This window comes from Salvia splendens, chromosome 3 (genome assembly GCF_004379255.2).
Source record: "Salvia splendens isolate huo1 chromosome 3, SspV2, whole genome shotgun sequence".
NCBI lineage: Eukaryota > Viridiplantae > Streptophyta > Magnoliopsida > Lamiales > Lamiaceae > Salvia > Salvia splendens.
In genome coordinates this window covers 7,034,222-7,059,645 of record NC_056034.1, presented here as the reverse complement: position 1 = coordinate 7,059,645, position 25,424 = coordinate 7,034,222, and the positions used below count along the sequence as shown (strand labels likewise).

Genomic DNA, 25,424 nt, shown 5'->3' with positions numbered 1-25,424 from the left:
GTCTATATACCCCACATCAGTTGTTCTCACAACCGATGTGGGAATTGAGTCCGTAACATTCGAGGCCACGTTGGTCACGGCTGGTTCTTTGCCAGGCCACCACTCCGTGGGCCACCACTCCGAGTTCTCGTTGGTCACGGCCACGTTGGTCACGGCGGATTCTTTGCCCGGCCACCACTCCGTGGGTCACCACTCCGAGCGGCCCCAAACGTACTCGTTGGTCACGGCGAGTTCGCTGCCCGGCCACCACTCCGAGCCGTTTGGGCTCTCAATGAAAGCACCAATTGATACAGACCAAACGGGAGAACTCATCCCAAAAGACTAGCCTGTTAGGAGAGAGAGCCCATTTAGTCTATATACCCCACATCAGTTGTTCTCACAACCGATGTGGGAATTGAGTCCGTAACACCTGGCGACGACTGTTGAAATTTATCAGATTCCGATTCTCTGGTAGGCTTTCTGTTTGAATTAATTTCTCTTGATTCCTCCTTCCAAGTGCTCTCTTTAGATGCCAATTAGGCTATATTTTCTCTTATCGTTCCGATTTCTAAAACTATTTTCTCCGTGTTTAGTAGCGGTGAGGATTGAGGAACAATCAACGATGGCATCAGATCCGAAATCTCACATATTTGAGGAGGTCGCCAAGCATAATAAGACTAAGGACTATTGGCTGATTATCAGCGGCAAGGTAAGATCATCCCCTTTATTGAAGAGAGCTCGATTATGAGAATTCTGATGTGCTAGATTCAATTTGTTTGATTGTATGCCGTATTATTCTTTATTTCATTGTGACGCTGGAGTCAATTTAGTTACTCTAGGAGCTTTAACCATCAGTTTGAACTGTCTCAAATGATCACTATGAATCTAGGAATATGGGGAGCGTGTCTCTTGGAGTAGAAAGTTGAAATCATGGTGGTCGTTTAATTTTAAGTATCTTACTAAAATTTTATACTATAAGCAATATGAAGCATGGAGTGGAATTTGTTGGTACCGCGCCGCATCATGAATATTATGGCTGTATTTGTGGACACTTGTTTGGGTTTGACGTTAAGTCTTACATAGAAGTTTCCTTCAAACGATATACTACATTGATAGTTTATAATGTTTGCAGGTTTATGATGTTACCCCTTTCATGGAAGATCATCCTGGAGGTGATGAGGTTCTACTATCAGCCACTGGTAACTTAACTATGATCAATGCTATTTTTCTTTGATAAAGATGATTATGTAAAACTGCAAACAAAGACTAAATCAAGAGTGGCATGTGAAATTGTTGGTCTTTAATCTTTACAGGAAAAGATGCAACCAATGACTTTGAAGATGTTGGGCACAGCGATTCTGCTCGGGAGATGATGGATAAGTACTACATTGGGGAGATATACACGGCAGCAGTGCCCCTAAAACGAAGCTACGTTGCTCCACAACCACCATCATACAATCCAGACAAGACTCCAGAGTTTGTGATTAAGATCTTGCAGTTTCTCGTGCCTCTCCTGATATTGGGATTGGCATTTGCTGTCCGACTCTACACCAAAGAGAAGTGAGAGCCTAGAATAGCACAAATATTACATTGTTACTGTTAGTTATTTTCCTTATTGATTGTCTCCCTTCTAGGCTCGTAAACATGTTGTTACTGAACTCTCGACGAGATTATCTAGTTTGCCTGCTCTATGCTGTAGGCTTTGTTGTTTTGTGTTCTTTGTGAAAAACGGTTGTGGAGTAAGAGCATGAATAACCCCGTCCCCATTTCTGGCCCCAAGTCCCATCCACGTCATCATTTCCCTAAATTTGAGTCTCGGCCCACAACTGCTCTAACCCTGCAGGCCCCACCCCGGGCCGCAACTAATAAATGACACTATTCACAACTCCAACTTATTTTACTCGTAAAATAGAATACGTTGAGCAATTATAACACGAGAAATTCATTTTTAATATAAAAATAATAAATTATAAACTAAAAATTATAAAAAAATTAGAAAATTAAAAAAAGTGCAAAAAAAAAAAATAAAAATATTTAAAAAAAAGTGATGATTGGATCTCGCCCCTCTCACTCTCCATCTTCTTCCTCTTTTCTCCATCTTTCTCCTTCTTCTTCCTCTCCCCCTCCCTCTTCTTCCTCTTCCAAAAATTCAAAAATCCGTGAACAGTAGCGTCCCGGCCTACAACAAACCGGAAGCTCCATCGCCGCCAGGCCGGGCAGCAAATGCGGCCCCAGGACCGGCCTGAGCCGTGCCACATCCTCCTCCATCGCGTAGGACGGGCCGGGACTCGCGATTTGCGGTCTGACCCTCTGCGTTAAAGATGCTCTAATGTTTTGTGCTCAGTTTCTCGGTTTAATTTTGATTTATCAACTTCAATTTTGAAAAATGATGAAGTCTGGTCAAATACGAGTAAATTTCATAACTTTGAAATATATACTTTCATTTCATAATTTTGACATTTATTTCAACTATTCTATTGATTTTGATTTTGGTAAATTATGTATGATGTGGAAATTAAAATACTTTAGCCTAAACGTACTTATATTAAAGTTAATAATTTTTATGAACTAAATACAAATTTACAAAAAATCATGAATTTGATTTGGCCTTGAAATTGTTACTCCTATAAATAAAATAGAATACGGCGTTAATAGGGCTTGTTGCAACGAACCAAATGTGTAATGTCGTCGTTTGGTAAGCGATCAGAGCAAAACCCTAATCGCATTTTCTCCTCCACGTATAAATATGGGCGTTGCGCGAAAAGGATACCTGAGGTGAAGCTAGAGACGAGCCAAAATGCAAATCTTCGTGAAAACCTTGACCGGAAAAACCCATAACGCTCGAGGTTGAATATTGACAATGTCAAGGCCAAGATTCAAGACAAGGAAGGCTAGTGTTTTTGCAAACTCTTTCCCCCCTCTCCCACTTATTTTAATCTAAACAATTTATGCTGAAACATCATTTATATTTGTTAGTATTTAATTGGTGCAGGAATTCCTCCGGATCAACAGCGTCTGATTTTCGCTGGAAAGCAGCTTGAAGATGGGCGAACACTCGCTGATTATAACATTCAGAACGGTTTTTATTTTCCACTAGTTCAGTTTTATTCCTGTTGTCTATGGGTTTAGTAATTTGACCTAATTTCTTAACCTGGCAAACATGAGTCAAACTCATTTTATAGACCTAAAGATGAAGCAAAAAGCTAGCTTTTGATTAGTGTTCATATCCTTTTTGGTTGCTTAAATCCTGGAGAGTGAATGATTTATTTGTTATTGGATGTGTATTGCAGAATCAACCCTGCATTTGGTTCTGAGGCTTAGGGGTGGATTATCGAGCCATCTCTTATGGCTTTCGCTAGGAAGTATAACCAGGACAAGATGATATGCCGCAAGTAAGATTTATCCATTCAGTCGAACTGATGCTATATATTTTGAGATGCAGGGATTACTTGTATGGTGAGGGTTTTCTTGAATTTTGTATAGTCTCTATAAGGTTGTAAGCTGATATGGACTTTAACTTAGTATCAATAGTGCTTGGTGAAAAAACATGCTTGGTTTTATAAGTTTGCTAAAACAACTAATAAGTGGCTTCACTATTACAACGATATTTGATGCTTGGATACAAATTTGCCACTGTTAACATCTGATTAACTGAACCAATGATTTCAAATGCCAACTTATTCTTACTTATGAACTTTCAACTTAGAATTTGATGTTTGTTGTTTAGATCATGATTTTTTAAACTTGACCTGCAGATGTTATGCCTGCTTGCACCCTCGCGCTGTCAACTGCAGGAAGAAGAAGTGTGGACACAGCAACCAGGTATGAGGCCTCAACATGAATTGTTTCAGGAACCTGGCAGACATTATTAAGTTTGTCTAATGGTTATTTGTTTTCTGCAGTTGTGGCCAAGGAAGAAGATCAAGTAGATCACCAGGTGTATCAGTGTTTTTTTGTTTCTTTGTTTTTTTTGTGGGTGAATGACTTTGAACTACATAATGTTGATGATGTTTTAACTCAAAGTTCAGTTATCATCTTGTTATCGATTAATGTGTGTTTTGCCATAGCTATTTTGTCTGCATAGCTAGTTTTATTGTGCACTGACAAAATATTTAACTGCAGAGAACAAGGTTTTGTTTGACTTCTCTGCATAGCTATGTTATTTTACACACTTACATTCCATCCCCTCCCTACCGATCACATGACATTAGCGCTATTATTCCTTCCAGCAAAACCTAGAAGAAACGACGAATAATCACAGTATCTTTTTTGAGAAAGAAACCATGCACTCTCAATGGCCTCACCATTCCTGCAATATTTTGAGCAGAGAAAATTGAGGCATTCACAAATGGTGTGGGTATTTTTTATTGTTTTTGTAATGATTTCACCAAATTGATACAACGATTTGTTTTTGGATGGTGATGACATCAAAGCTTCTTCTCCAAACATTTGCTCTGACACAATCTACAGTTTATTATTCGTAATTGATCAGTTCTTGTTCAATTAGTTTTTGCTCATGGACCTAATAACTAATTAATCAACTCATGCTCGAGTAGAATTAATTAAGATTAACTTGATCAATAATTACATACGTATTTAATCTCATGCAGCAAAATATATACTTATATAAAGAAGGATAGGGGAGCATTAGGCTGGATCCTTAATTAGAGTCACAACATACATCCGATCTCGTGTTGCCACATGACATAAAACATGCAATATTATACAGACAAAAATGCAATATACATTTGTGAAGTTGTAGATGGTTTTATGCAAATTGCATTTTAGTTATAGGAAAATTGCATTTTATATTGTTAGGTTTTGCATTTTAACATAAATTGTGTACAATGCAAAATAAACTATATATAAATACAATTTGTGTATATACACAATGCAAATTGAACAGTCTACATCTAAAATGCAAAACTCAACAATAAAAAATGCAATATGTCTATAACTAAAATGCAATCTGCCGAAATCTATTTATAACTTTTACAAATGTATATTGCATTTTAGTGTTTACCAGATTGCATGTTTCGTGCTACGTGACAGCACGAGATTGGGTGTACGTTGTAACTTTAAAATTAGTTAGCATATTAGTATATCCCAATAAGGATATTTGTATCTTTTCACTCCCTATTTATGAAATCAAACAATAGCATAAACACGTTATCTTATTTTTTCCAATCCAACACTGTCTCCCTACAATTAGTCAAACAGATAGTTGAATTGGCTTAGATTATGATGAAACTCATCGCCAATTTGAAAACAACACATAATGTCACATATATTTTGAGATAAATGTGGACCTCATGCAAAAAGGATACTTAACCAAATAATCTATTTTAGCTCTTAGAAAGACTTAAAAATGATAATGTTTAATGATCGATGTTCCCTTATAGCTTTTTTTTTCTTTTATTCAGGATAAGTAATGTTCCTTTCGTATCTTAATTGTATGTTTTTAAGTAACCGACCATCCATTTAATTTCTTAATGAAGTAAGCCTCATTTGCTAACTTAAGACGTAAAGGTCCAGACTCTTTTGCTTTTCAAAGCTTTTAATTTCAATTTACCATCTCAAAATGTTCAATTGATCAACTGCACTACAAATGTTGTTCTTTTTTTCTTTTTTTCTTTTTTCTACACAATACATTATTTATATCTACCCATAGACACTAACCAATATATAAATGATATTCTTTATTTTTTGTTAGTGAAAATATAAAAATATAAAAAAAATGTTGTTAAGGGTCCAAATAAAATGATGCAACCAAAGCAAAAGGGTCAAATATCAAAATGAATGTTGCGTTTTAGAGTTTTTTTAGGGAGATAATATGATAGTGTCGGCCACAAATCCTTTAAAGGGTCTATTTTATTCAATAAAAGACTTCCATTCATTTATATTTCTGTTTATTGTGTTTAGTGACGGAAGGAAATAGTACTACTACTAAAACAATAACAAGTACAAAAAAAATAGAAATGAATTATACAATGGTCTCTCATCCAGTATTATTACGGATCTATAACTCTTTACGATTAGCATCAAATTACCTAAACTTTATTAGTAGAATATTTAAAATTCAGATGACATTTTGAAACTGTCAATATTTATATTACTGAATATGGACAGGCTCGGCTCCAGTATAATCTAAAATACGCGTTTAGATTTATTTGGTGGGGGATTATTTGAGTTGGTTATATGTTTAGGGCATATATGGCAAGTGGATACATAGATTGAATTGAATAAGTAAATGAAATGGAAAAGGTCATAATTGAAATACTCCATATTGCAATTTCCCACCAACGAAACAAGTTAATTTGTCACGTGTTGCGTTCCCAGCTTCCTTGCTGGAGAGTGGAGATTGTTATCTTCTCAATCTTGAATTAAGGATTTTACTCGATTTTACTCTTTGCAAAAAAATTGCAATAAAAAATAAAAGTGGCTTTTGTCGGCCATGGCTGAAGTATTTTAGATTTAAAATTTGGAAAAAAAAACACTGGTAGTATAAATTAGTCATCAAATAGGAGTATTTTTTTTTCTATCCCTTTCCTTCTCAAAATATGAATGCCCGCTGGCAGCTATAAACCTTAAATAAATGAGCCCACTCTTTTCTTCCACGTTCAAATTGTTTTCATATTTACTATTATGATTGAAATTTAGATTTTGCATCCCTAATCCTCATCCAACTTCCAATATTGAAAATGTATGCAATATTTATCCATAAATTAAGAAGGCTTTCAATTTCATGGTATTAAGGATTAATTTTGACTTGTTTTCCAAAACAAACTAATTTGTGTATGTGTACATCTAACATAAAAGTAAAAAAAATACAGGAAAACAATTGTATTATTCCAAAATTTATAAATAATTAAGCTTTTTTTTATTGAAATGAGATTTTTTTATACTATTTAACTTGGAGATGAAGGTTTGAAATTCATATCTTAGTCGCACGTTCTCTAATAATGTGAATAGTATTTTACCTTCTACGCAAATATATGATCGTTATCTCTTGAGGGAAATTCACCCAAAAACATGACTTTGTACTTTGGACCAAAATTTCCCATAATTAACTGTTTTTAAAATTAAGCATGCAATAAAAAACTTTTGGATGATATTTAACTATCAGAATCAGTATATGATTGATATTTGAATTACTCGTGCACTTTTAGTATAATCAACTGACTATGTTTCTGAGCAACATAAAGTCTTGTAATTTTTGAAAATAATGAGACTCTTGATTCTCTTGGGCTCATTTCTTTACCGGCGGTCAGTTCACTAGTCTTCAATCTTTGGTCCACTTGTAATTATATTAATACATCTTGGATTGCTTAATTATTCATTTTTAATGAGCTTGCTAGATAATTCTTGAGTTAGATCAATTCAATTTATCCTTAATTTGCGATACTTGAGTTGCATCATTGTGTTTGAGACATGTCAGTAAGGTAATGTGGACAGTTAATCTGGGAAGAAGTTGTGTGTATAATTTCTTGGAGTATAGTAATAAAATCTTTCGTAATCGTTAATTTCACCTATGTTAATTCGTGTGTTTGTGGATAGTGGAGAGTCACACTACCAAATGATGTATTTTGGATAAAGTCCGCCTCTATATGATTTCTATTATTGGTCGTAAATGATGTAGATTAGCATAGCAATACACGTACCAACAAACCCCTCGTGTATAAATACATCTCCCATATTCTTCAATATTCCTCCATCATTTTCACAGCGCTTCACTCCTTTATCATGACCTGCAATATCCCCAATTCCCTAACCGATTCCGCTCAAACGCGCTTCAAACTCGCCATCTCTGCCTCCGATCCTTGGCCCTTCTCTCTCTCCTCCTCATCCAATTTTTTCTTTCTACTTCAAATTGTACATACAAACTTCGCAACTGCTAGCTAGTAATTAAGATGGGAAGCGGCGGCCACCACCTGATCAATTTCCATCTCCACCACGGCGGCCGGCGGGGAATCCCCAAGGGATGCCTGGCGATTACGGTGGGCCAGGCAGCGGAGCAGCAGCGCTTCGTCATTCCGGTCATCTACATCAACCACCCGCTCTTCACGGAGCTGCTCAAGGAGGCGGAGGAGGAGTACGGCTTCAATCAGAAAGGTCCGATCAATATCCCCTGCCACGTCGAGGAGTTTCGTCAGATTCAAGGCTTGATTGATCAGGATGCGACGTCGCACCACCACCAGTTATTGTGTTTCAGAGCTTGATCGGTTATATTTATGAATTAATTGTGATTCTTGACTTAATTAGGGTTCCTTAGATTGGGATTGAAGGTGTATGCTTCTTACAGATTTTAAATCAAAGCAGGATTCGTGTTAATATCATCCACTTTCATGTTTGGCAAATACTACTCTACTTTCCAAGACACCTTTTAATTTTCTATACGTTGAATCTTCTTTATAAATATCATTCTACCTCCTTCCCCAAATTAAATATACAACATACTCAAAAATACATACGAGGAAAGAGGAGGATGTCAGTTGTGGTTGCAAATTTTTTAATTGTTATTGCCATTGGTAATAGAAATGTACAAACAACTATATGTGCACTGCTAACTAAATTAGTTTTGTTTTCTAAAGATAGGAATGCTTACGTAATGATAACCAAATTAATTGTGTTTTCCTAAAGATATGAATGCTTGCGTAGTGATAGAATTGAATAGTATATGAAGTTTTTTATTAGGATTTCAGAATTCTACTACGTGTAGAAACCCTTTGGTGATTGTAGACTTTTATGTGAGATTTTGGAATTAGATTCCAACTACACATGCACGTGATGAAGAGAATTTATTTACACCAACAATATAGGTTTAGATTATAAATGACATCATGCGATGAGTAGACTAGTATTAAGGGCTTCACATATATATGTACTCAATTTTGGTGCCTTATTAGAAATTTGGAGTATTTCAAGGTTTTATTGTAATTTATAAATGCTGACACGAAGAAAAGTTTCATAGAATAATAATCCTATAAGTTATTAGTATGTATGTGATCCATTCGTTTCAACATTTTATTTATTTTTCTAACAGAATGTACAGACAGTAGTAATAAAAGATCTGGTATTTTGCAAGAAGCTCCTAAAGTTTTTACTATTAAAGATCTGGATAAGAGCATTTCATTATTTCAATATGGGGATTCATGGGAAGGGGAATTGGCGTTGGGAAAATTGAAATGGATGCATGTGCAATCTACCAAATTAAGCATGGTTTCCATAGAAAAAGGGTAGGGATTTTGACCTTTGCCCCTTAATTAATGAAGTACACTATTTAAACAGCCTATTTCATGAAATAATAATAATAATAATAATATTGTATGAATGTGTTGGTACGGTGTAAAGTTAATACTAGTATATAAAAATAAAAGTCTTGGATTCGGCTATTTGAATACGCCATAACATGGTCTTGTGGTAAAGTTGATACTACTAGTACGCGAGAATAAACGTTTTGGATTCGACTATTTGAAGACACTATGACATGATCTTTGAATTTTTATTAATTTATCAATTAACAAATTTATTTATCATCATATCTTACTGTTTCTCATCATATTCTGCACCAATTCTCCATGCTTTCTTGGGCATTTAAACCCCACTTGCTCATTTTTTTCTCAACCATCCATCAAGTTTTTGTATTTCCTAATCCACGTTCAACTTTAATAATCTCAACCACAAAAAATGGCAAACCTGACAGCTAGATGCCACCTAATTTATTTTAAAACCTTTATTCCAAGCCAGAACAAAAAAAAAAGTTGACCAAATAAACAATCCAAAGTTTGACATTTAGCACAAGCATGTGATGCTGCTTAGCAGTTTACACGAAAATATTGTGTAAAATAAGCAGGAGGGCCAAATTCTGAAAAGAAAAGAAAAAATCAAAATCATTAGGCATCTCTCATGTTATAGACAAGCCTTTAATCGGATGATACATTATTTTCCAAAGCTAAATATACTAGGTAAGGCAGGACCTGTTGTTTAACTTGTGTTTCTGTTTACTTTTATAGGTATTGGAGAGAGAGAGAGAGATATGTAGTAATTGTCGGTGTGTAGTATTTGAACGCCATGCAACAACTTTGTAAACCTGATCCAATCGCCGAGAACATAGTAACTAGTTGGTCCTGAAACACAAAATATACGTACGATGAGTTTAGCCTGTGCCAATTCCTCGACGGAAGTAGCACGATTTCCCTCCTCAAATGCTGCGCTCGCGATGTCCGATATAAGCACAAGGCCATCGTAATACGACTGGTTATGTTCTGAAATTATGAAGAGAGACATAGCCATCTTTTGGTTCCATAAGTTGGAATTGAGTTCCAAGGTAAATGAGCTCGTCCTCTCTCAAAGCCTTCCAAAGAGCCTAATCACATAAAATACACACAGCTACAAATCAAACAAACTTTCAAAGCCGCACGTTTCAAAGGAGAGGCTCGAATGTACGTCTTCACTCATCTGTACATCATTATATCTAAAGGTATTGTGACGGATGACCTTCAGAGAATGATAAATACATTGATGGAATCGTGTTTTGAATAGCAAAACTGCAACGGTTAAATAATGCAGCAGCAAAGTAAATAATGACGTGCAAAGTGCTCAGACTGCTGTCCGTTTTCGACGATCTCTATTAATGTAACGCCCCACTTTTTGAACCTTAAAATTTTTACATTTAATGCCTTGATGTCCGCAGATTAAATGATGAGCGAAATGATTATTCGATATTCTTGTGACCTAATTGGATTTAGGGTTTTGACTACCGAGTCAACTTTGTTGATTACATGACGTGGCTGTTTGAATAATTGATGCGAGGTGAATTTAATTATTTTTCGAATGAGTGGTTTTATTGCTGAGGCAAAATAACTTCTTAAGAGTTTGAATTGCGATGGCGAACCTACAATTTGAAATTTAAATAATTTCTTTCCGTGATGAATATTTATTGGACTCAATTCCGTACTGGATCCGATAAATTAAATAATTAATACAAATCTAATATTGGAAAAAGAAATATATAAATTGTGGGATACACAATTTAAATAAAATACAAAGGGATTAATATAAGCCCAAATTTCTATCCTTCTTAATCCAGCGGTAGAAAAATAAATCTCCAAATCTTCTTTAATGTCTTCTACGCTCCTCCTCTTCAATCCGCAATCCATTCCAAATTTAAACCAGTCAATGAGTTGTTAATTCCTCAATCAATTTGACAATTATTTACCCCATTTAAGACACCACAAATCACGGTATTTCTCCAACCCTAATATGCTCTAAGGTCATCCACAACGTTGTCACTATACCGTCCCTTAAAACACTATTTGCGGACCCCACTATACTTTTTTACTCCATCTCTTAACTAAGGAACATAACCTGCAACCCTCCGTCCCTTAACCATCCTTAAATTACTATTCATTCAATTTCATTTTTTTTTATTTTTTTTCCAACAAATTCAATTAATAAAAAACACACTTCATTAACAATAAAATAACATTACAACATAAAATAAAAATACAACTTAAAATTCAAAAAAATAAAAATGACATAATTTAAAATACAATTTTATAGAAAATAAAAAAAAACTACTCCGCCGGCGAATCATCCCCCGAAGGCGGTGGAGGTGCCCTGAGGCCACTTGGAGGCGGGATACCAAGTTGTACCGCCATAAACAGGACTCCGTTAAGCCAGGCTTCGTATTGGGTGGGCGTAAAATGGGAAGTGTGCGTTATTGTGGCGGTCATGTACATGGAAATAAGGGAGTTCGAGGGTCCCCCCGAGCCCGAGCTCGCCTGGCTTGATTTGGCTCGGCCCCTCCTCCCTCTAGCCGCCTTCGCCGCATTTCTCTCTTGCGGCCGACGGCGCCCACGGGAGGACCCTCCGCCATCGTCTGCCGAGGTCTCCTCCTCCTGCGAGGCAAACTCTTGTGGCATGATGCCCGAACCGCCCTCACCAGACGAGTATTGGCCACTCGCCGTGTGCTTCGTGCGCTTCGAGGTCGAGCCCGAGCTGGACCGCACACCGCCGGCCCACCTTTCCTCGTCCCTGACGACCTCCCAAACATCGACATATTTGAATTGTTTGCCGGTGTCTTCGTAGTATACCCGCAAAGCCGACCTCAGAATGTAGGCTCCCGTGGCTCCGCTTTGGTACTGAGCCGCTTCATTCTTGTAGATGCCGCAGAATCGTTTGACCTCTATGTCGACTCGGTCAAAGTGAGCGCGGAACATCTTATATGTGCGGCGGTGGGTCTTTTTCGGCTTAATCTCGTGGTAGGCCTCGGTGACCTTTACCCAGAAGCACTTCCGGGGTTGTTGATTCCGGACGATGGGATCGTACGAGACGCTGATCTAGACGTTGTACACCGCCAGCGTTTCTTTGGGGCCGTACGGATGCCGGCCTAGATCCTCCTCCTCCTCCTCCGCCCTGGAGCCTCCCCTGCCTCCACCCTGTAGCCTCCCCCACCTCGACCTCCTCTCCCGCCTCGGCCTTCTTCCGGAGTGGGTTGAACCGGATAATCCTCCCGAATATGGGATAATCCCTGCTAATACAGCGGGGAGGAGGGACGGGCGTAATGCATCAACATCAAATTGGGTGGTTGGTACCCCCGGCGTGCCCGAACCCTGGGTGCCCGGCGTCGACGAACCGAAACCACCCAATGTGTTGTACATGCTCCCTCAATCGTGGCATCGTTCATTCCATATTTCATCCCCATACCTCACATCGAATCCATATCCATCTGTATTGTAAAGTTGTGGGAATGTCATGGCCACAACGAGTTCTTGCAACTTTCATCCATATTCCGAAGCATGTTCGTGTTATAGACGTTACAAGTCGAGGAATGCCAAGTCCGAGCCCATCTACAACAGCCATCGCATGCCGTATGGTTGGCGAGAGGCTAATTCGTTCGGAGAGGTGTCGCGAGGTCTTGGCGAGCCAACAAGGCTCACATCATAACTATAATAGGCCGCCGCCGTGGCTCTATTGTGATTACTCTTAGTCTCACTATTCCTGCAATATTTTGGGCAGAAAATCATTCCACTAAATAGAGGCATTGACGATTTCACAAATGGTGTGGGTATTTTTATTGTTCTTGTAATATTTTCACCAGATTGACAACTATTTTGTTTTAGGACAGTGATGACATCTAAGCTTCTTCTTCAAATATTAGCTCCAACACAATCTATAATTTATTATTCGTAATTGATCAGTTCTTGTTCAATTAGCTTTTGCTCATGGTTGAGAAGAATTAATTAAGATAACTTAATAATTAAGTACATATGTAATCACATGCAGCAAAACATATACTTTTACAAAGAAGGATATTTGTATCTTTTCACTCCTTATGTATTTAGGTAAAAATATATTTCGTCCATAAACTGAGAGGTTATTAGGTTATCACCCTAAATATGAGTTATCATTATAACGCATTCATGTACATAAATATGTATATGGTCCTAATTCTCATAATCAGATTCATCACCCATCGCTGAATTGCATTGCTAACAGATCAATGGGAAGTGATCCTAATGGAACTTGAGATTTCATTGCATCAAAAGACTCATCATCTTCACTGAAATCATCGTCATCATCATCCTCTCCAACTAGGGCTCTAGAATCCGGGAATGAGCTCCCGTCATCTGAATAGACCGTGGCAGGATAAGAGTGTGTGATTGCCTGAGACGCGCTTTCAAACTCCTCCACCTTCGAAAGAAGCTCGTCCGGGCTCACATTGACCTCATGCAGAATCGATGCTTGCCCCGACTCAATGGCCCATGGCCACAGCGCCATCATCTTAGGGCTTATCTACCTAGACTCCGGATATGATTTGCACGAAAAACCAATGCAAATTAGACAAATATGCGGATCACTATTTGTGAGGAAGAATTAGAGTTATGTTCAAACCCGAAAGATAAGTAGGGGACGAGCCATTAGCAGAAGGTAGGTACTCCCTCTGTCCCATTAAAAATGAAACGTTTTCCTTTTTGGTCTGTCCCATTAAAAATGAAACGTTTCTAAAAATAGAAACAATACTCTCTCTACTTTTTCTTCTCTCTTACTTTACTCTCTCTTCATTAACTCACAAAACAACACTACATAAAATCCCGTGCCGAAAAGCAAATGTTGCATATTTAATGGGACAGAGGGAGTATATCCGAGGAACTTCATCCTGATACATAGATTTCCACTCCCTTCCTCTCCACATCAGTATTTGCTCATCATCAAACGATAGCAGCACACATGGCACCAATTCCTGCGGTCAAAGAAGGTAAGACGAGATTCGAGAGAGATCGTTAGGGGAAGAACGTGATAGAGATCATGCTAGTGATCTCCCTTATCTCTTGAGATTGATTTGAGATTATTTTTATTATTAGAGCATCCACAATAGGCTATGGACTATCCATAGGCTAGCCAAAAACTCCTCCTGCCACGACTTCCCACAGCCTGACACATCATTAAGGACTTCCCACATCTCAGCAATAGGCTAGCCAACGCCCTAGCCTAGCAAATAAATTAACAAATACGATTAATTCATTTTAATTGTTGGTGTTTATCGAATATTAAAATAAATGAAGTGCAATGAGTTGTAAATATAAAGTATAAATAAAAAAATTAAAAATAAAATAAAAAATCGGTTAACCGAACGCTTGTCCGCCCAATAGTGTACGAGCGATAGGTTAACAGATGTTGTCCGCGGATGAGAGCACGCCCGTCTTCCGGACGTCCGTCGCGTTAGCCTAACGCAATAGCGGACGTCCGGAACACCCTTCCATCTAGCCTAGGGGATGGGACATCCCTTATTGTGGATGCTCTTATAGAGATTGTGGAAGATTACTTTAAATGTTGAGGATTTGTTTCCTTGTTCATTTATATGTTGATTTACTTTCCTAGAATAGAGTTCGTAGGAGTCCTATAAATAGCTCCTCTTTAGAAGAGCTAGATATATCAGAAAATAAAGTGTCTTAGGACGGTTTCAACCGTAGGCCTCTTTGGAGGATTGTTCTTTTAATATAAAATTTCAGATCTTGTTTTACTTCCGCCTTTTCACTCCATATCAGAACGATAATGAACTGCAGCGAAGAAACGAACACCAACCTTCAACATAGCTCCTATCTTCTTGTAATCACTAGGTTGAAACCCTCTGCAACCTATCCTCACCAATTCGGACCCTTCAAACGCGATCCTCACATCCCTCATCAGGGTGATGTAAACCCCATTTTTCGCTACAAAAGGACACGATTTGTCACAAAAGCAAGTTCGTAGCAAGAAGATGAAAAACAGAATAAGCTAATGTCTTTGAATACACTACCTAGCTCACCTTATAGAGATTAGGACAATATAAGCCCTAATTTTTAGATTAGAAAAAAGCATGAAGCAATACATGTTTTTAAGTTTGTACCTAATTTACGGATTGGGAGAAGCCTTTTCCCTTTCGTTCTAAACTCATCTGCTTCTCCTTCCTCAGCCCCTCGGGGGCATCTTGTATAAGCTTCGGCCGTTTTTGGTGATCGTAGTTTCTGCCTGGAACACACAACACTCCGCCCATCCTACAAATAATCTTGCCACCAGATTTTTCCTGCAGGATCAATACTGGTAGTCATAAATGAACAAGATGCCCATGGCGTTTCTAGTAGCAAAAGCAAACAGCTTGATATTTCTCTTACTCTTCTTCACCGGCGCCTTCCCCGTCCAGGGGCAAAGGGCAGAAACGTGGGCTCCCGAATCGCCAGAGGCTGAGCCCTAGGCGTCTCGGAATAGCTGTTCATGAATTCGAAAGGGGCGCCGGGCAATTGGTAGGAAATTCCGACGACGACGGCGCGGTCATCGTTGTGGTCGGGGTGGAGCTTCTGCCCTGGCTTGACGGGTTTGTAGTATTGGGAGGTGCGGTGGTGGGAGTTGAAGGCGGGGTTGGTGGAAGGGTCCGAGTTTGGGGGGAGAAATTTCAGAAAAAATGATTTGGGATTAATTTCGCCGACCTTCGTAATTTGGGATCGAGAGCATACTTATTTTTCAGAATAAGAGCATCCACAACCGTGCTCTTGCCAGCGATTGTGGGCCCGGGCGGTACTATTCATGTCTGCTCTCTGGCAAGAGCACAACATCCACAACTGTGCTCTTCCGCAAAGACGAGCACAATTAATTTAATATTCAATTAAACATAAACATTTCCATAATACTAAAATTCATTAAAAAATTACAATAAATATTACAAAATACAAATAAAATAAAAAAGACATAATTAAAATCCTAAAAATTAAAAATTACATAATTAAAATACTAAAAATTAAAAATTACATAATTATTGGCTAATATTACCCGAGGAAGACTACTCATCCGGTGGCAACAACCCCAATTGTTTTTGGAGACCCACTATCATGCCCTCGTGCGTTTGAAGTTGCGTGGGGGTCATAGTTGACCTATCGGCCATATTGAGTTGGGCAAAAAGGGCCCACAATGAGTTGTTCGGGGGTGGAGGTGGAACATAGGGTGCGGGTTCGGGGGCGGGGGCCGATGGAGTCGCGGAGCGCCGGCGCTCGGCCGCCGCCTTCTTCCTTCCTTGCGGTCGGCGTTGGGAACCGCTTGGTCCGGCGTCGGGGCTACCCAAGTTAGCTCCGGCTAGTTGGCTAGCCACTTCTTCGGAGCCGGAGTCGGATAGGGATACCGAACTTGACCGTTTGGAGGTGTCGCTAGAGGAGGATGTTACGCCTCTCAGATACCTTGGGTGGAACCGCGTTTCCTGCCAAACGTTGAGGTACTTGAACGACTTACCGTTCATGGATTGGTATGTGCTCAGCACCGCAGTGATGATGTCGACCTCGCTCCGGCCGCTCCCGGCATTCCGCGACTCCTGGAGGAAATAGCCATTGAACTTGCCAATTTCGTCGTTGGCTCGGCCGATGCAGTTGCGCACCATACTCTCGTTGCGCTTGATCGTTCCCGGTGGCCGGTTTGCATTTACCGGCGAGAGACGCGCCACCAAAAGTGATCGCCCGATTGGTTCGTGCCAACCGCCGCATCTTCGGAGATTTCGAAGTATGCCTTGAACAATTTATCCATCTCCGCCGGCGTGTACGGTGTGCGGACACCGCTGCAGCGAGTAGGAGCTTGCGGAGGTTGGGAGGGGGCGGTCGGCCTAGGCTCCGGTGTCCACCTGTATCGTCCTTCGGAGGCACCTTGGTCGTCTATTGGTATTGGGTATGGACGGTAGCCACTCGGAACGGCCGAATCTTGGGTTTGAGAAGGGGCCGAATATTCCGTTTCCGGACTAGGAAACGGTTGTGAACCGAACCATTCGGGGTTCCAACCGTGGGAGCCCGTAGGGTTATCGCCTTGGCCGGACATAGTGATGTTGTAGGGTATGAGAGAATGAAGATGAAAATGGATATGAGAGATTGAAGATGAGAATGGAGATGAGAGAATGATGATGAGAATTGTGTAGTTTGATGTGAATTTTTTGGAGTGAAATTGAGGGTATTTATAGATGAAAGTGTGTATTTTTTGGGTAAAAAAAATTAAAAAGTGGGAAAAAACGGTTATAAACGGATATAATTTTTTTGGGAAGTGAAATTTTTTTTTATCGATTTTTTAATTAAAAACCGATTTTTTTTAAAAAAAACATTATTTAAACCCAACGGCTATGCCGTTGACGAATGAGGGTGCGCCACGTCAGCTGCTCGCTGGCACGGCGCTGCTCGATGCGCGAGCGCAGCGGCGGCGGGTGGCGTCCGTGCCAGCGGCGCGGACGGCGGTGGCGAGCAGCGCCACCGTTGCGGATGCTCTAAGGGATTTCTGAATTTTTATCTTATTTCTATTCTCTTATTATTTTACCTCCAACCATTTGGATTCGGGAGTGATGAGAGAATCGCCATGTGAAGAAGATAAGTTGCATGTATTCCAGCTATTGAAATTTTGGTATTTTTCTTTTCAATTCCAGGAATGCAAAACAACTTCACGTACTAATTCCATGGCCAATTTCAGTTGAGAGAAAGTCGTGAGAATTCACAAGATTTCCTTCGTTCTTCCCCAGCAGGAGGTATATGTATTGAAATCTTCACATCTGTTTACAAAGCCTCAATCTTTATTTTCTGCCTCTGTCCCAATTGCAAAAGAATTCAATACTCTGAATAGCAAATTGAAATCATATAAAGGACTTGAATAAAAGAAGAAGTAGAGAAGAGGAGAGAGAAAGAGAGTGATGAGATAGAAGAGAGGGGGAGTGAGCAAGAAAAGAGGGACAGGCGGACAGCAATTGATAACGCTGTTCCGAGAAGATGAGTAGATTATCGAAGAGAGATAGACATGCGCTGCTGCGCAGCGTGGGAGTTTTGCCCAATTTTTTAGTACTCAATATTTATAAAATTATATTTTTAATTAAATTCTTTTAGAAATTTTAACTTCAATCTTTTAGCTCCTGACGATATATTTATCTAATAAATTTGATTTGAGGATCAAATTTGTAAGTTTTGAATGTTTATATACTTTTTTTTAGATTTTTTAAAAACTAAAAATCTGTATATTAATATTAATTTTTTGTATATTATTTCAAAACAAATTATATTTGTAGTATTATCTAAAAATGAATTATTTAAATCTTTGCAATTTCAATTATTGCATTACAATCAAAAAATTAATATTATTATATTTAATTTTATAAAATTTATAAAAATCAAGACTCGATTTATCGTTTTATTCGTTTATTTGAAGTTATAAAATTAAAAATGTCAATAACTTTTTTAAATATAGAGATATTGACACTTAATATCATAGAACTTTCAAAAAGTTGAGTTTTTCTCTCGAACTTTGAAATTGATAAATAATATCATGAACTTTACGTCGAGTTTGTTATTTCCATCAATGAAAAAATTCCGGCAAATAATATCATGATACAGATTTTTTTCGTAATTTCTCGACAACAACTTTGAGAGTTTCAAGATTTTTAATCTTTGAGAATAGTTTTTCTTGAAGCATACCCTCCAAATTTGTTCTTCAACCTATTAATATAGCTGGAATTTTTTCACTAGTGAAAAATAATAAACTCGGGTAAAGTTAGTGATATTATATTATTATTTGTCAATTTCAAAGTTCGTGGGAAAAACTCCACTTTTTTAAAGTTTCATAATATTAAGTATCAATATCCTTAAATATATTATAATCAAATTAAATATATAAAATAAAATACAAAAAATTGTGGTGCTTACATTTATTTGACATAAAATGTGTAGCATATTATCTCACTATATTACTCCAATTCCAATATTGAACTTTTGGACATTAAATGGGCCAAATTAACTAATGAAAATATCACTCTCCATTACGACAATCGGAGCCGCCGAATTATTAATCTCAAGATTCTACGGCAGAGATTATTACTTCAGATTTCTGTTTATGGAATACTAATATTTTCCACTATAAATGGCGGGAGCATAATTATTCCAAAACTCATATGCCAAACCCATTAACCCAAATCTCTCTCTCTCTCTCTCTCTCTCTCTCTCGTCAACGAGTTCTGCTGTTTTCACTTCAAGTCCTTTAATTCAGCCCAAAACCAATCTCCCAAACTCCACTGTCGATTCCATTACTCGATTCAACTCTTCCTTCTCTCGATTTTTCTTTCCCCATTCCATTTTGTTGTTTCTATTGCTTTCCGTTTTCCTTAGGGTTTTAATGAGTAATTAGTGTAATTTATTTGGGGAAAAAGTGATTTTACCTTGCGTTAATGGAGGTGCCGCCCCTCGCTCCGACTGCCGCGCGAAATGGCGGATTTGCGATGCCGTCGTCTTCGTCCCAACCTTCTCGCAAGGAGTGGGCCGCTGTGTCCGAGCAATCGGTTCGAAACTCCGCTAACGAGGTGGAAATCATCTCACATTAGTATTTTTATTTATGCAATGTTTTTGCGATTTATACAAGGTTATTGTAAAATAGTACCTCCTTGCGTCGGCATATATCGATTTAAGATGTTACCAATTATTAAAACCTTTGTTCAGAAGTAATTTGTTTTGGGAATTTGAGTTCTTCTAGTTTACTCACGGTTTTGATGTGGTACAATGCAGGAGTTGGGGCGTTCAAAACAAGTTCATTCTGACGAGAGATTGACATACGAGGTAGTGATTATGTTTTAAACGAGGAATTTATGCTCTGATCCTTTCGCTGTTTTAGAATGAAAATAAAAGTAATGTGATTTGGTATGTGCGTTGTGCTAAGTTACAGCATGGGAGGGAGCCAGTGGATGTGGATTTTTGCTCGATAACTATTGATGGGAATTTGAACAACAATATTTTGCAGCAGAGACTTCATGAACTGGCAAAACAAAGGGAGGAATTGCAGCTTATGGAGATTGAGCTTCGTGCACAGAACATTGCGAGATCCGAGATTGCCAGAATTCACAGTAACTTTGATGCTCAAATCACAGAGCATGGAAATGCTAATGTTAAACTGCAGGTTTTGCACTTTCTTTGTGGTGCATACATATATGTAACCATTTACATTGATCTTTTGATCTTTTTGCTAGTAATTTACAAGTGTGTCTATCTTTTAGGAGCAATTGCATGAAAAGGAAGAGAACATACGCGAGCTGGAGAGAAAGATTGAAGAGAAGGATAGAGAGTTGCATGCTATTAGATTGGACAATGAAGCGGTTAGTTTGACAATCATTTATGTTTTCTTCCTTCTCTTGAAATGGATTCAGTATTCATATTTATTGTTTTGGCAGGCTTGGGCTAAACAGGATCTTTTGAGGGAACAAAACAAAGAGCTTCAGAGCTACAGGTACTTCCTTGCATCATAGTTTCTTTTTTTAGGTGCTAAATCTGGAATATTGTCATTGTGATGAGAAATTGGTTTTAATTCAATGTATATTTCTATCCACCGATCTGAAGTTTGGTTAAGTATGTGCGTCTTGTTGTGCTATTGCGTGAAGATTATGTTTGTTGTTTCCTGCTTCCAGCTCTCTTTGTTTCTGAACTAAATAAGAACTTTTGTTGTGATAGATTTCACATTTATTTTAGGATTATGGAATTCATGATACACTTGCTACATTTGTAGGAGGGAAAGGGACAGCTCCGAAGCTGAAAGGGTGCAGCATATTAGTCAAATCCATGAACTTCAGGAACATATTCAAGAGAAAGATCGCCAGTTCATGGAGTTGCAGGAACAGGTTCGTTCTTTTTTTGTTCTTAAACTAATAATGTTGGTTAATCAAATATCTGACAGTCATTATATTTCATGATACTTGTTTATATACATTTTGATCATTAAAATGAAGATATAATTACATCATTTGGTTTAGGCAATGCACTGTTATTGAGAAATATTTTCATGTATGTAAATGGGTTATGTTGCCCGGCAAAATATATTTATGTACAAAAAGTATAGATCACTCACAAGTCGCAATATTATAAAACTGGCTGGCTGCATACTAATGGTTTGTGGCTCTATTCAGCATAGAATTGCTCAAGAAACCCTTAATTTTAAAGAGGAGCAGTTACGAGATGCTCAAGCCTGGATGACTCGTGCACATGAATTGGATGCTTTGAATTCAAGTACTAACCACAATTTACAAGCTGAGCTGCGAGATCGTACAGATCATTATAATCAACTCTGGCTTGCTTGTCAAAGACAGGTGATTTAGCCACTACAGTTACCATCAACGTGGAATCCAGACACGTCTTGTTGTCATTAGAAACTAACATTTTATCTTTATCTCAGTGTGGTGAGATGGAAAGGCTTCATTTGCACATACAACAGCTCCAGCTTGAGTTGGTCGACGCTAGAGAGAAGACTGGAAGTAACATGGATGGTTCAAATATCTCCCAGATTGATGCTTCTAAACTAGAACAGAGCAATGACGGCCAGCAGGATGTGAATATTAGAGGTTCACAGGGTACAAACATTGGCAGCATACAAAATGGAAATATTGTATGTGTTTCTGATGGAAACACATCAACACAGGTCTTATTTCCTAATAATCTGTTTTGTTCTTTGTGGTCCACCTGTGTTCATTCATTCTTAGAGATTATCTTATGCTAGCACTTAGTGCTACTAGTATTATACTTCCCTCTCTCAGAGTTTCATCCCCGTGCTCTTTTTCTTTTTTATGAATCTATTGATTTCTCATGCTTGTAATCTAATTAAGAATAAGAGCTTCTAATCATCCTTTTTCTCCTTATTTTTTGCTTACATTTACCCATGCATATTTGGCATCATTATTGTAAAATGTTTTTTGCTGTTTCTGTTGCCTTTTGGTATTGGGAACTGATTTTGGGTTAATTTATTTTTTTTACGATTTGTGGCCATGTCCTGAAGGACATATTGCCATGTTGGATAATTAGATTGTAGTTCCACTATTTGGAGGATCCCTCGTGTGAACTTCTTACCATGGTCTAATGTTTGTTTTGGTCCTCATTACCTTTTTTCTTCACCAGGCTGACAATGTTAAAGTTGTTGCGTTTGCTCCTTCATCCCTTCTTGGCATGCCACCCTATGCTCAACCAGGACAGGTGACTGCTTTGCATCCATTTGTAATGCATCAACAAGGTGTTCCTCACCCATCACATGTTATGCAATCTCATTTTCACTCGGTATCCACAATGCCCTCCGATCAAAATTCGCAGCAGGTTAGTATAATACCTACCTGTTTCTGTTCATTGGTTTCAAGAACTGCACCAGATAGAATTGAAGTATTTTTGTTTCAAAATGTTCAAGGGTCAACCAGAAGGCCAACATGTTCCTATCCCTAATCAATATGATCAGGAAACCGAACAAAATTTGGTGAAAACTCACTCTAATATTGGCTACAAAGCTTCTGGGAATGGTCAAATTTTTCATGTGACTAATTTGGAAACAAATATCAGCCAAGGATTAGATGCTGATTCAATCCCATCAGCAAATGAAGATAGCAAGGTTTATAGCTCATAATGATACCTCAGCTTGTTTTTTACACTGATTATCAAGACCTTTGGTTCATCACTTTAAATATACCTTTTACAGGTTCTTGACTCCACTGGAAAGAGTTATGACAAGACACAATCTCCAGAGAGCTTGCAGAAAGTTTCTTCGCATTTTCGAAACGCACTTAGTTTGGATCATCTAGAAAATGAAAATGACACTAAGGTTCGGGATAAAGCTAGAGTGATTGATTTAGCAATCTCCCACCTTTTGTTTTCTTCACTGATATTTGTCTGCTTCTAAACCGGTGCTATTAATGATCATAGTGGAATTGAGAGTTTGTCTAATTTCTAAACAGCCACAGGAGAAACAAGTCAACCCTGTCCATGATCACGGAACGGAAAACAAGAGTACAATGGAAAATCTCAATCTTGCTGGCCTGGTGTTGTCCGAAAGAGATGCTAGTGTTAAGAATTTCAGTGAGAAGATCACAAATAACGGCTCGAGTACTGATAAGGCTGGTGCATCTGTATCTGCGGGGCAGAAAAGTATCACAGGAAACACTGCAGAAAGTTTTCTACTAGATGAAAGAGTATTATTGGCTTCTATAGTTCGCACAATAGGCTCTGGTGGCAGAATTAGGATTAGTTCAACGGTTAGTTAATTAATAATTGCATTTCACGTGTGACTTTATAATCTCATAATGAAAGTCAAGAATGATGCATGATTGTTATTGCCTGCCTGGAACAGCTTCCAAATAGACTTGGGAAAATGCTTGCCCCACTTCACTGGTATGACTACAAAAGGAAGTATGGAAAGCTTGATGATTTTATAGCTGGTCATCCAGAAGTATACCTCTTAACCTCCCGTTGGTGTGTTTTGACCACTTGTGTTGGTATTTGCTAATATTCTCTCTTTGGGGGTATCTCAGCTATTTCTGATTGAGGGCGACTACATTCAGCTTCGTGAAGGCGCACAGGAAACCATAGCAGCCTCAGCAGCTGTTGCCAGAGTTGCTGCGGCAGCCGCTGCAGCTCCATTGTCAAACTCGTCATTGTTGCCCTCTGTAGCAGTAACTCCCATGGCTCAGTCCCACCGACTAAAGAAGGCCTCACCTCATGACTCATCGTATGTAAATGTTAATAAGAGCAGCTTTAATGAGCTTGGTGCTCCTAGACCCTTGAATGCGAATGAGCATCCTTCTCAGTTCTCAGCTGCGCAGAGTCGCAACATAAATGGTGGTTCACTTCGTGTTCCTGGAGGATCTCATGGGAGGCCTGGAATGAGTTCAGCTGGGAAACAACAAAGGTATTCAAGTTCTTCCCTGAAATTGTACACCTTTTATTCATTTCCTTGGTTCTGAATATAACTTGTGGAATATTTTCAGGGCAGTTGGGGCTGTGCCAAATGTGAGAAGATAGTAAGTCATAATCTTCTTTAGAAAATATTAACTTTTCGATTAGTTTTAAGACTGTTAATGTATTTGTCTTTGATGTTTTCTCTATGCGAAAAAGTGTTAAAGTCTCATCAATTGTCACAGTATGTCTTCACCAGTTCTTTCCTTCAAGGTCCCATCCACTGCCCAGCTTTTTGACATCAACTAATATTTCATCACTACTTCACTATCACCAACTCATTGTTTTATGAATCTACTTCTATACTATAGTTGGGTTGTGTATGTGTGTGTTCTTGGTGGATTACACATCCTTTGATAATTTACTCTATTATAAAGGATACAAGTATTAAAGAGTAGAAATTGATTTGAAACATAAAATATAGTAGTACTACTAGTTTGTTCCTATTGTATTCAGTTTAATGAAGCTGTTAGCACCAGCAAGTTCTTCCTTGTGACATTAGTTGAGAAAATTGTCTAATGTTTGACTAAACTCTTAGCTTTGAAATGTTGTGTTTACGAGTTTCCATACTTTGCAGGGTATGCTATGAGTCTCTTTTGCAGGCAATGGCAGTATTGCTAGATTGTTGGCATCAAGTGCTGAGAAAAGAAATGGAATGGACTGACTGGCAAAAGGCTTTAATCTGTCAAGTTAAACTGTCCAACTATCTTTTTATCCTGTTCAAATCGGTTCAGGATACTTGTTATTTAAAATATCTATACACTTATATTTGGAGAGCTCAAATTTTTTGTTTCTTCTTGTGTTGAGAGTGCATTGATGAAGATGCAGCCTTCCAGCATTTTGATTTTAGGTTAATGAAAAGCAGTGCCATGTTTTTTGAATTTATTAAAGAAGAGATGTTTGATCAATAGCTTGTTTCAAGGTCACATTTATGTTGGATATCTATGGTAGGTAAAAAGATTGAAAAGAAAGGTCAGGTTTTGGTTTGCTTGCACACGATATAAACTAAAAATAGAACGATCAACAAAGTAAGGTGAAAGGTTTAGTATATGGTCTTTGCTCTTGAGGACATAAATATACTACCACTTTCAAATTAAGTGGGAAATACCATAATTCATCCTAAGTTAATGACTTTTAAGACCAATATCCTTTAAAAAATCTAAAATTCACCTTGGTATTCATTAGTTCAAATCTTGAGACTTAAATACGACTGAG

The 25,424-nt window shown here is 38.2% G+C and overlaps 3 protein-coding genes and 2 pseudogenes across 6 annotated transcripts; 4 read left to right on the top strand and 1 right to left on the bottom strand.

The window, feature by feature from the left end:
* Positions 1 to 601: 601 nt before the first annotated feature.
* LOC121794644 (cytochrome b5-like) lies at positions 602 to 1,543 on the top strand. Its single transcript, XM_042192911.1, has 3 exons — positions 602 to 688; positions 1,112 to 1,178; positions 1,293 to 1,543. The coding sequence occupies exons 1-3, from the start codon at positions 602 to 604 to the stop codon at positions 1,541 to 1,543; spliced, it is 405 nt and encodes a 134-aa protein (XP_042048845.1).
* A 1,227-nt stretch (positions 1,544 to 2,770) lies between these two features.
* On the top strand, positions 2,771 to 3,950 carry LOC121797154 (annotated as a pseudogene).
* Positions 3,951 to 7,678: 3,728 nt separating this feature from the next.
* On the top strand, positions 7,679 to 8,315 carry LOC121794023 (auxin-responsive protein SAUR32-like). The gene has a single exon (XM_042192037.1). The coding sequence runs from the start codon at positions 7,890 to 7,892 to the stop codon at positions 8,196 to 8,198; it is 309 nt and encodes a 102-aa protein (XP_042047971.1). The 5' UTR covers positions 7,679 to 7,889; the 3' UTR covers positions 8,199 to 8,315.
* A 5,134-nt stretch (positions 8,316 to 13,449) lies between these two features.
* LOC121796491 lies at positions 13,450 to 15,737 on the bottom strand (annotated as a pseudogene).
* A 3,681-nt stretch (positions 15,738 to 19,418) lies between these two features.
* On the top strand, positions 19,419 to 25,117 carry LOC121794642 (RNA polymerase II degradation factor 1-like). 4 transcript variants are annotated; one of them, XM_042192904.1, is made up of 16 exons: positions 19,419 to 19,819; positions 20,022 to 20,072; positions 20,257 to 20,409; positions 20,507 to 20,605; positions 20,681 to 20,736; positions 21,013 to 21,124; positions 21,410 to 21,589; positions 21,676 to 21,918; positions 22,392 to 22,583; positions 22,672 to 22,869; positions 22,957 to 23,079; positions 23,213 to 23,509; positions 23,605 to 23,703; positions 23,786 to 24,162; positions 24,242 to 24,274; positions 24,787 to 25,117. In XM_042192904.1, coding segments are annotated over exons 1-16 (2,346 nt in total). In that variant the 5' UTR covers positions 19,419 to 19,687; the 3' UTR covers positions 24,788 to 25,117. The 4 variants fall into 4 exon arrangements, with proteins under 4 accessions (XP_042048838.1, XP_042048837.1, XP_042048836.1 ...); XM_042192903.1 differs by having other exon boundaries at positions 20,254 to 20,409; XM_042192902.1 differs by having other exon boundaries at positions 20,179 to 20,409.
* The last annotated feature ends 307 nt before the right edge of the window (positions 25,118 to 25,424 follow it).